The 12,224-nt window shown below is 32.1% G+C and overlaps 2 protein-coding genes across 2 annotated transcripts; both read left to right on the top strand.

Moving 5' to 3' along the window:
* The first annotated feature begins 4,423 nt into the window (after positions 1–4,423).
* Positions 4,424–6,561, top strand: LOC127121917 (uncharacterized). The gene is made up of 7 exons (XM_051052342.1): positions 4,424–4,706; positions 4,874–5,250; positions 5,334–5,696; positions 5,901–6,010; positions 6,144–6,151; positions 6,337–6,385; positions 6,498–6,561. The coding sequence occupies exons 1-7, from the start codon at positions 4,424–4,426 to the stop codon at positions 6,559–6,561; spliced, it is 1,254 nt and encodes a 417-aa protein (XP_050908299.1).
* Positions 6,562–7,417: 856 nt separating this feature from the next.
* LOC127121111 (uncharacterized) lies at positions 7,418–8,021 on the top strand. Its single transcript, XM_051051706.1, has 2 exons — positions 7,418–7,514; positions 7,588–8,021. Exons 1-2 carry the CDS (start codon positions 7,418–7,420, stop codon positions 8,019–8,021), a joined length of 531 nt encoding a protein of 176 aa, XP_050907663.1.
* Positions 8,022–12,224: the final 4,203 nt, after the last annotated feature.

Genomic DNA, 12,224 nt, shown 5'->3' with positions numbered 1-12,224 from the left:
TTTAATTTTGTTTTCTAATTTCAACTCTCTTATGTTTTATTGTTTAATTTTTCAAAAGAATGTTAGATTAAAACCTATTGAAAAAGAAATGTCCTAAAAAAATGACATAGGCTACTCAAAACTTTTAAAATAATTGCTGTCAAAAGGTTGTTATTATTTGAAATAGAATAAACCTTAAAAAAACATTATTATTTAAAATAGAATAAACCTTAAAAAAAACTGATGAAGAGAGGCATTTTAGTTTTAGTTTGTGTTAAATGTTTTATCATTTATTATATTTGTTGTTGATGTTTTCTTAAATATTTATCTTTGATTTAAATTAACGTTTACATGATGATATGTTCCTAGATACTATAACATGTATTAAAATAAAATATTAGATCATATAATCAATGAAATATTACACTCCACTTTCCCGAGGTCGATTAAAAAAATGCACACGTAATTAGATCATGAACACATCTAAGATCAATAACAATAACATGAAAATGAGACAAAGGCTTTGATGAAACACTTATTAAAATCTTTTATGAAGTAAATTAAAATAAAAAATACTCATTTATACTTTGATGCGTGTGCACACTAAAAAAAATGGACAAACGGGCACGTAGTGTTATATAAAAACAAAAGGTTATCTATACCTATAGATAAAGGGGATACATCCTTTTGGCATGACCTATTTATTTTCCATATTTACCCTTGAGGCAAATTGTTTTTATCTCACACATAAATATAGCAGTTTTAACTCAGTTACAATATAATTGGTAGCCGCTGTTAACTAACTCCCAAGCATACCACGTTTCGGTTCATTGCATACACTTGAGATAATCAGTTTCTGTTCATTTTCAATTGAGATTATTTGACGACTCACTGCCAGGATACCCAAGGATAACCATTAAACACACTTTAATCCAAGTATACACTGATCATGCCATCTATCTTTGAAAAGTACACTTAGTATACTCAATGGGAATCCTTTGTTTTACTCATTCAACAATTAACAAAGGCAATATACCACTATGAAGGCAAGCCCTTAAACTTCCTCTCTTTTTCATGTCTTTCAAATATTATTTTTGTTATCTCTTTTACTTGGAAAAATATATTTCAAATGAATAACAACCCCAAACTCTCTTATAATTCTTCTCCTTTCTGTTCGATTTATTTTTATTTGTTTTGAAAAATGATCATTTTCATTTTGAATCATTTCGATTTTGAATTTGGTTAAGTTTGATATTTTTAAATTTTCTATTTGGTCATTTTTTTCATGAAGTAACTGCACATGTAACTAAAGCATCTGAAAATCATCTCCCTTTTTTAAGTTTTGTTTTCTAAACATGTAAATGACCATTTCTTTTTTATTGCATATCTTTTTTAAGGTTTTATCTTTGTTAGTTAATTTATATCATGTAAATGATCATTTCTTTTTTTATTGCATGTCATGTAAATATCCAAAAACTAACGAAAGAAAGAAGCAAATTTTTAGAATTATATGTTTACATGAAGTTTCTATATAAGGAACATGTCTTGAAGAATTATCATCTTATTATTTATGGTGTTATTTAACATATTAGAAAATCTATACCTATAGATAAAGGGGATACACCTATTTGGAGTGGCCTATTTTTCTCCCGATTTTACCCTTAGATTTTTTAATTCATTTTGTCCAATAATAATAATATGTGGCACTCATACCATCCTACACTTATGGAACAATTTAACAAAATATTTCACTTTATAACTTCTCACGTTTTTATTCCTGTTATCAAATTTAGCATAACTGCTACAAAATAGGAATAACAGTTACAACATATAGGAAATGGCAGTTTAATTTTAAATAATGGATGCTTAGATTTTTTAATTCTTTTTATCCAATAATAATAATAATAGGTGGCACTCATACCATCCTACACTTATGGAACAGTTTAACAAGATATTTCTAAATATCAGTGAATGTAGCCTCATACTTAAGGAGCGTCCAAGTAATCACCATCAATGCAATCTTCCAACTACTGAACAAGTTGCGACAATTATTGTTGGATGTGATGCAGATTCTATGGATTATGGAAGGGATATTAATGTCATTCGTTATGATGGAAATCTCAAGAAAGTTCAAGAGACAAAGGGATATTATGATCCTTTGCAATACCCTGTATTGTTTCCATTTGGGACGCATGGTTGGGACATCAACACAACAAATTGCAATGGACGAAGAGTGTCATGTCGAGCATATTACAGTTACATGCTTCAGGTAAATTTGGACTAATTTTAGTAGATAATCTACTTAGCTAAGTGTTGTTTAAAAAACTTTACATTTAACACCGACATTTTTTTCAATCAACTGTAGATTCGCCCAAATGATCAATCAATGTTGTTAAATACGGGTCGACTGTTGCAACAATATGTTGTAGACAATTATGTCAAAATTGAATCAGGGAGATTAAGGTGGATTAAAGAGCACCAAAGTGATATACGTTCTGAATTGTACCAATGTTTACATGATGCTTTGCATGTTGGTGAAACTAATGCAGGTACAAATTCATATAGCATAAATATACAGTTTTAAATTTTTAATTAGTTGTACTTCTAATGCTAATAATTCATATATTCTAATACTAATGCATTTCATGAATCATCGTAGAGAACATTGGAAAAAGAACAATATTGCCATTATCATTTATTGGCGATCGTCGAGACATGACACAACGTTATGAAGATGGCATGGCTATTGTTCTTAATGGCGGTAAACCAGATATTTTTATAACAAAGACATGCAATCCTTCTTGGAGTGAGATAACATCAGAACTTTTGCCTTTTCAAACACCACAAGATCGTCCAGATTTGCTAACAAGAATATTTCGTTCGAAACTTGAGAAATTGAAGGACAATGTTATTAATAAAGGAGTCTTGGGTAAAGTTAAAAGCTACATGTATGTCACTGAATTTCAAAAGCGAGGACTGTCGCATGTGCATATGTTGTTGGTCTTAGAAAGTAACGATAAGTTGTGTGACCCAAAAGATTATGATAGTATGGTAAGAGAAGAAATACCTAAATTAGAATGTGAACCAGAGTTGCATGAAGCTGTTGTAAGACATATGATCCACGGACCTTGCGGCATAATCAACCGAAAGTCTCCATGTATGAAAGACGGACATTGTAAAAAAAGGTATCCCAAACAATTCTTGGATGAAACACGTCAAGGCACTGACTCATATCCCGAGTATAGGAGAAGGTTTGATGAGTCTGTATCGTTAGGTAAAGATAGGTCTGTCGATAATAGATGGGTGGTTCCTTATAACCCTTGGTTACTGTTAAAGTATGACTGTCACATCAATGTAGAGATTTGCAGTAGCATTAAAAGTATCAAGTATCTATACAAATATGTGTACAAGGGCCCTGATCGTGTGGCTATGGAGGTTCATAAAGGATCATACATGGATGAAGTTCAGTAATATGTTGATGCAAGACGGATTTGTGCTCCCGAGGCATTATGGAAAATATTTCGATTCACTCTTTACCGATTATATCCTTCGGTTGAAAGATTGCAGATCCACTTGCCGAACCGCCATCAAGTGCGCTTTTATGATCATCAGCAAATTGCAGATGTGTTAAATAATGAACGCAACTCCAAAACAATGCTCACACAATTTTTTGCATTGAATCTACGAGATCCACAAGCAAGAAAGTATCTGTATAGAGAGATTCCAGAGCATTAATGTTGGAACAAGCGGGATATGGAATGGCATCGTAGGCGATCAACAAGAAAAGTTATCGGGAGAATCTATACGGTATCACCTTCGGAGGGAGATAAGTTTTACTTGCGACTGTTGTTATCGCATGTCACAAGTCCAACCAGTTGGGAATATCTTCTTACAAATAATGGCATGACTTTCAGTACATTCAAAAAATGAGCCGAGGATAGGGGATTTCTAGAGACTGATCATAGTATTCGTGATTGTTTGGTTGAGGCTACGAGTCTCCGAATGCCATATGCTTTACGAAGGTTATTCGTGACAATTTTAATATTTTGTGAACCTACTGATGTTAGAGGCCTTTGGATTGAGTTTTTTTACACATATGATAGAGGATTATCAAACATCTAATAATGCTGTGGAATCAGACTTAACTAATATGTTGTTGAAGGACTTGAATGAACTCTTAAACCTGCACAGTAAAAAGATTGAAGATTATGATCTCCCATCTTTACCCCCTGATACAATAGACAGAGGTGCAGTTCCAAGTATCATACAAGAGGAGTTAGCGATCGATATCCCCAATGAAGATATTGAATATATTTCTAAGTTAAATAATGATCAAATGATTGCATTCAACACCATTATGAATGTAATTGTTCAAAAACACAGTGGGATATTTTTTGTTGATGGTCCAGGAGGAACAGGTAAAACATTCCTTTATCGAACATTAATGGCAAGTTTAAGAAGTAAAGGAGAAATTGTCTTAGCAACTGCATCATCTGGTATAGCTGCAACATTGTTACCTAGTGGTAGGACTACACACTCTCGATTTAAGATACCTATTGATATTCAACCGAGTTCCATTTGTGGTATTCAAAAGCAAAAGGATCTTGCAAATCTCATTAGAGTTGTTGTCGCAATAATTTGGGATGAAGCACCAATGACAAACAAAAATTGTTTGGAAGCCTTAGATCGATCATTACAAGACATTTGTAGCAACAATGCTCCATTTGGTGGAAAAGTTCTGATCAGGGGGGGGGGGATTTTCGTCAAGTTCTTCCTGTTGTAAGAAAAGGTACTAAGGCATAAATGATTTCAGTGTGTATTGTTCAGTCTCATTTATGGAATCATACCAAGATTTTGCATTTGCGTCAAAATATGCGATGATTGCATGATCAAGAGTTTGCAGAATTTCTTATTCGCATTGGTGATGGTGTTAAACCTACCAAACCAGATGACATGGTGAGGTTATCTTTACATATTGCAATCCCATGGGAAGGTGAACATTCCATACAAGTACTTATCCAATATATTTTTCCTAATTTAGAATTGCATGGTTGGGATGCCCCATATATGGTACAAAGAGCTATTTTGACACCAACAAATGATGATGTCCAAAAATTGAATGATATGATTATCGATCAATTTCCAGGAGAAGAACATAACTTATTATCGTTTGATGAGGTTGAAGGAGATAATCATAATTTATACCAGCAAGAATTCTTAAACTCAATTGCACGAGGTAGTTTGCCACCATATATTCTAAAGATAAAAAGGGTGCACCATTGATGTTGTTACGAAATCTAGATCCTAGATATGGATTGTGTAATGGGACCCGGTTATTATGTCGTGGTTTATATATGAATATGTTGGATGTGGAAATCCTGACAGGAAGCAACGCAGGAAAACGTGCTTTTTTGCCTAGAATTAAAATAAAAACATCTGCAAGTGATGGTCTGCCTTTTGTCCTTAGTAGAAAGCAGTTTCCTATGCGACTAAGTTTTGCAATTACAATAAATAAATCACAAGGACAAACCATTCCAAATGCTGGAATATATCTTCCACGACATGTTTTTAGTCATGGACAGTTATATGTGGCTTTATCCAGGGGTATTTCACAGACTACAACAAGAGTTTTAACCAGGGAAGGAAAATTGAAAGGAGAAGATGGTGACTACATAAAAAATGTAGTCTACAAACAAATTCTTTTATCGCACCCGCAGGTATTTATCTCACTATTATTATGCAATAAATTTTAGATAGCAGACTTTGAAGATAAATGGAACACATGGAAGGATGAACAAAGTATTTCATCCATCGACAAATTCGACAATTAGGTGTATTTATCTTTTCCGTAATACGTATAAAAAAATTCTTGCACTTTCATCACTCTTTCAGTAACATTTTTATCATCCTCATTGAAACAGGTCAAGCGTTCGAAAATTTACTCCATCGGTTGGAGCTCCACAGTGATAACAGATAAAACACAACTTTGGAAAATGGTGAAAAGAGAAATAATATCTCAAAGGATGGAGAGGTTTTTATTTAATTCATTTAAGAATATATTTACTCCAGATTATTTTTGAATGCATGAATTTAACTTCTATTTGTGGTTTATGTAAATAAAACCATATATATTTACTAAGTCCATTGTTTTCCTTATTTACCAGAAATCCAGGTAATTCATAAACAAGTCATAATTGTTGTTCTACCAAATCTAAACTAAAACAAAGTATCTCCATTCTCCAGGTATTATTTGTGTCAAAATAAACCATATTATATTCAAACAAGTCAAGTGTTCTGAATGTATTTCTTTTATAATATGAGATTTCGTCATGTATTTGTAATTTTTTAAATCTCAAGAGCGCATTGATAAAGGGATGTACGAAGAATTGATTCGAATCTTTATAAGGTAAGCAAAAACTTGATTACACTACTTACTATTAATTTTACTATCTTTTTCGATAAATTTTTTCTAATTTTAGAGTCTTACATTTTTTCTTTACTACGGAAAACATTTGCAGGGAAAAAGAAAATACTTCGAATAGAGATTTCATGTTCGGCATTCCTCTTAAAGAACGTCATTGATTACACAGTATCAATATTACTTTGCATACTTCGATATAATTTTGAATATCTTTATTTACCATTTTCAAAATGTAATAATATTATTTTTAATGCGACCTACAGTAGAAACCTCATAAAAAGAAAAACAAATATTTATTTTTCTCTGCTGTGCGCATTAAAAAAAGCGGGCAGACGGGCACGGGAGTGCCCGTCTGAACGCTAGTGTATATATATATATATATATATATATATATATATATATATATATATATATATATATATATATATATATATATATATATATATAAAAGCTAATTTAATTAATTTTACTTTAAATTTGGAGAATTTTATTGAAATAATTTCTTACATTTTATAGGGGATAATATAACTATAAACACTTAAGTTTAATAGATGAAGTAATATCTTACAAATTTAAGAGAATATCATATCTATTAACATATAATATTTGGAATAAATTTCATTTTAATGAGAGTGTTAACATCATTATAATTATTTTAATCTAATATGCATCCTTTAAAATTTTACAAACTATTTAAATTTCCTATTAATAATATTCAAATTATATTTTGTATTTATTTTTGAAAAACATGCATTAAGATAAAAGTTACTAGTGCAAAAGAACAGGCACCTTGTTTGTTATCTAAATCTTTTACTTACCTCATTTGATAAGGATGTCCCAATTTACCACTCAATAGTTGTTGATGGCCCATTATTCTCACAATGAGCCAAATTATTGTTACACAATATATTATGAAATCATCTGTTTGTGTTTGTAAATTTAACAAGTGTCATGATCTATAAATAGTTGTTAACTACATTTGTATTTCACATCAATTAAAGTCGTAGTAGATCAATGATGAATATCAAGTCTTTCATTTTCGTGTTCTTTCTGAGTGCACTAATTTTCATATCTGTTATGGCAACTGAACCATCGAAAGATGATGGGAAACAAAGTATATAAACATTATTTGCTTGCGTAATTTTTTTATTTTAAATATTTAATAATCGTGTTTGTTTTATTCACAGGTGGTGGTGCATTTGAAATATCAAAAACAAAACTTGCGGTAAATAAGGATGGAGATATGGAAAAAGGACATAATGATAATGGTTTGGGATTTTGGATAAATGGAGGTGGTTGGGGAGGTTCGATAGAAAGCGGAGATTTTAAAGGTTCGATAAATATTGGAGGAGCTCAGGGAGGAGGTGAAAACAATGGACTTGGAGGACAAGGTGAAGGAGGAAATGAAGTAAGTTGGAGAGGAGGAGAAAATAGTGGATTTGGAGGACAAAGAGAAAGAGGAAATGAAATAGGTTGGAGAGGAGGAGAAAATAGTGGATTTGGAGGAGAAGGAGGTAGAAGAAATGATGTAAGTTGGAGAGGAGGAGAAAATAGAGGATTTGGAGGAGAAGAAGTAGAAAGTGGAGGAGGATTTGCAGGACTTTGGGACCATAAAAACTAAATGCATGAATGTGTGTATTGTATTTCAAGAAGTGTATGAACTCTATCTTACTTCATGCTTAGTCTTTAATTGGATGCTTATCGTTTCCTTAATCCTTAAAATTAGTTGTCTCTCACAACCATCGTTAGATTGTATCACTTTTATTATCGCATTTAAATATATATGAAGTATCCCTGTTTCATGTCTAGTTATTTTGTGAAACTAGATTTTTTTATTTTAATAATTTATTTTGTTATGTTATATATAACTCAACATGATTACAGTAACTGGAATATATATATATATATATATATATATATATATATATATATATATATATATATATATATATATATATATATATATAATATATATATATATATATATATATATATATATATATATATATATATATATATATATATATATATATATATATATATATATAAGTGCATGGTTTAGCTATCTTATGCATGAGTTACGTTAGGATGCTTGCATCTTCATGTATTACATTGAATTACATCATGCATGACTCCATGCATCTCATGCCAGAGTTGTTTTACTCCTAATTCCCTCGTATACTAAAGGTGGGAAAAATGTGACAACCTTGAGTTTGGTCCGAAGATCAACAAAGGCAGCAATTCAAGGAGGCATTTTGGGGTATCAACTAGTTGTAAAAAGCTTGGAAGATGTTGAATCTTAAACATTTTGCCAATAACACGTTTACGAATAAAATGAATATCTAGCTCGATATATTTGGTGCGGACATGGAGAATGAGATTGTGTGACAACATCATTACACTGAAGTTATCACTTAAAAGAGTGGGTGGATAGAATGGAACATAACTTAATGAGTAAGGATTCCAACCAAAGAAGCTTCGAGGTCGCGAGCAACTGCATGATACTCAGCTTTAGTGCTAGAGCGAGTCACAAGTGGTTGGTTCTTCGAGCCCCATGAGACAAGGTTTGGACCAAAGAAAATTCACGAGTCAGAAGTGGTGCGACGATCATCTGAGTCACTGATCTAGTCAAAATCATTATACGCATGTAGTGAGAACTTATGAGCCATGAGAGCATAAGATAGAAATAGGCCATGATGAATGGTGTCACTAAGATATCGTAGACTGCGTTTCATAGCTGACCAATGCCAATGTAGAGAATATGCCATGAATTGACATGCTTTGTTCACACTAAAAGAAATATCGAGTTGAGTAAGAGACACATATTGCAAGGAACAAATAATAGAGCGATACAAGTGAGGGTCTGATAAGAGATTAGTACCATGTTTGATGAGTTTGCACTTGGTAATCATAGGAGTTAACTTAGAGGCAAACAGACTAAGTCAATCCCAAAATCTCTACCATAAATTGTCAAAGGAAAATTCACACACACCAATAAAGTAGTCACTGAACCATTATCTGGGGTATCAATGACCATGCTACCATTCATAGCAGACACTTCAAAATTTAATCTTTTCACACACTTAGAAGATATGAACTTCAAATCTTCCTCTTCAACAACCTCAGTAAACAACACCGACTCATCCAACAACATGCACTCATGCAATTAGCGACACATTGAACCAATCCTTCACACTTGAAACATCTCAGAGAAGTATAAGATTATTCCTCACTTGTTTCAATCCCGCTTCTGCTGACAAGCGGTTAGAAAAACAAACGATCACCGATAGTGTTTCATACACATTTCGCATACTAGGGAACAAAGAACATTACAAAAACCTGGCCGCATGGAACAACCTGCTCTGATACCACTATGTAACACCCGAAACCTCGAAGCTTATACATAAAGATATAATCAACAATTTAAGGTGTCACTATGACAATCATCCAAAAACTTTCAAAAACATTTGACAACATGCATCAGAAATTACATAATAACAACTTAAACATCAAATTTCACAAATAAAGTATTAGACTCTAAACCATGTAATTCATCATTATCTCAAAACATAGCAAAAACGCCTCATTCCCGATATTACAGATCAGAGCATTTAACCTACTAAAAATGATAAATAGTAAAGTAAATAAAGATGAGCTCCAAGAAACTATCTTTCACTCATAGAAACCAAACTCTACTCCCGATTATCTGCAAGATGTTCATGGTGGACAACATAAAACAAAGTGGTGAGAATACGCTCAAATATGTCAGCGGTTAAAAAAGATCAGGAAGGGTAGCCTAAACAACAACAACAACAACAACAAGAAACATCAATAGGTAATGTATTCACACAACAATCATTGATAAAATAAACGAATACAAAACATTCCAATCAACTCACACAATCAATTACTTATTCACATCAACTCATATCAAAAACTAACTCAACTCAATGCAGATATGTATGCAATGATCAAATCCTCAACTCTGTAAATACTCGTCATGATCCCCTCTCTAAACCGGACTTGCAACTTAACTATATATGCATGTTGTACCAACTCAATAATGATTCTTCATACAAGCCAGGTCCCAAGATCTAAACCTTGAGCCCCCTCTCTGAGCTTGGGACAAATCACAAGTCCCAGCATCTGAACTTGTGACTCGTCCTCTTTCACAATAACGACAATATATAATGCATGTCATACAATAATACAATGACAACAACACAACAATGATTACAACCCAACATCTGACTGTAAGTAATCATGCAACTGTAACAACACAAGAATAATTACATCCACACATATGACTGTAAACAATCATGTATCCTAACACATCAACAGTAGTCATCACTCTGAACTACACATCTCAACAATAATCAGCAAGTATGTACAATAACTCACATGATTATATTTTCACTTCACATCATATACTCACACATCGAATAAACATCCACACATCACTCAATCATATTAAATCATTTTAACATTACTTCATCATTAATTCATTCATTTACAATAATTAACTATTCGTTCGTTATCGTCTACTATCATATAACAAGTAAAACAATTGATTTTCACAAATTCCAGTACCCATCTAGCCTCTTAGTGCATCACCATGGGATATCCATACGAGTTAGCTTTCCATTGCCTCAAACTGTACTTGATTTGGATTTACGAAACTAAAATTATGGCAAAAACGATTAGATGGAATAATAAGTTTCAATTAAATAATTTTTCAAAATATAACTAGCATCAATCGATTGACATCGTTCCTCATAAAATTTTGTCTCTGCTAATTTTCACTTTTTGGATGAGAATAACCGATTGATTATGAGCAATTAATCAAATGACATAGTTTGAGTTTTCACATTTTTCCCAGTATTCACGTGATCAATCGATTGACATCTGAGGTTAATCGATTGACACCAACCAAATTCTCAAAAATACAAGTTTTAAATCATGTTCACTTCAACCCCTCCATTCCTTAACCCTCATACATCATACCAAATTCATATTATAACATCCAAACATATCATATCACGAGATTAATACCATGTATCAATTTCATTACAATTAAACACGTCACAACACAAACCAAATCATAAGTCACAAAAATTGGACATGCAATTTACACAATTTTCTTCAAGGACACATGTACACATATACAATGGTGAAATCAAAAGAAAAAAAATCTAGAAGAGGTTGAGGATCATTCTCTATTCTTTATATAGTATATACCCATAGACGAGTAATCTTTCCCCTTACCTTGAATTTCCAGCAAAGCAAGTCCTAAACTCCTCAACAATGGACTTTTCTCCCCAAACCCTAGGTTGCCTCCCTTGCCTCTTTTCTCTTGTTCCAAAATAATACGTACGGTCAAAATTCATCTCTCACTCTTTTTCTATTTAAACCAAAACCTAATTTCTCTAGTTATGTTATTCTCATATTACCCTCAACTTACTCTCATATTTTGTATTTTGCCCCCACTCCTCTTACTAACTCCAATTTCTTTTATTTTAATTTCTAATAATCTAATTATCCACCAAATTCAATTATTTCCCTTATTTTTCTACAACCACCTTATTTTTAATTATTCCACTTAACTTTAATTAATTAAAACAAGTCTAGTTAATTTCTACAATTCCCTTAACTCTCTCCAATACCTTCCAAACAATATATATTCTCCAAGTATCCAAATAAAACATATAAATCACTTAATAATTTAAATGAAATTTAATTATATAAATTAATTGAATTCGGGGTGTTACATGTAACACATTACCTTATTCCATGAGAGATGAAGAAGATATGGTTGATTTTTGTG

Source organism: Lathyrus oleraceus, chromosome 2 (assembly GCF_024323335.1).
Source record: "Lathyrus oleraceus cultivar Zhongwan6 chromosome 2, CAAS_Psat_ZW6_1.0, whole genome shotgun sequence".
NCBI classification, from domain to species: domain Eukaryota; kingdom Viridiplantae; phylum Streptophyta; class Magnoliopsida; order Fabales; family Fabaceae; genus Lathyrus; species Lathyrus oleraceus.
Note: the sequence above shows the minus strand (reverse complement) of the source record. Positions and strands in the feature narration are given on the sequence as shown.

Coding starts and splice junctions, on each gene's coding strand:
- LOC127121917 (XM_051052342.1), top strand. CDS start 4,424: ATGGCAAGTTTAAGAAGTAAAGGAGAAATTGTCTTAGCAACTGCATCA. Junction 4,707..4,873: donor TAGCAACAATGCTCCATTTG/GTGGAAAAGTTC, acceptor TGCATGATCAAG/AGTTTGCAGAATTTCTTATT. Junction 6,386..6,497: donor TTGATTCGAATCTTTATAAG/GTAAGCAAAAAC, acceptor AAACATTTGCAG/GGAAAAAGAAAATACTTCGA.
- LOC127121111 (XM_051051706.1), top strand. CDS start 7,418: ATGAATATCAAGTCTTTCATTTTCGTGTTCTTTCTGAGTGCACTAATT. Junction 7,515..7,587: donor GAAAGATGATGGGAAACAAA/GTATATAAACAT, acceptor TTTTATTCACAG/GTGGTGGTGCATTTGAAATA.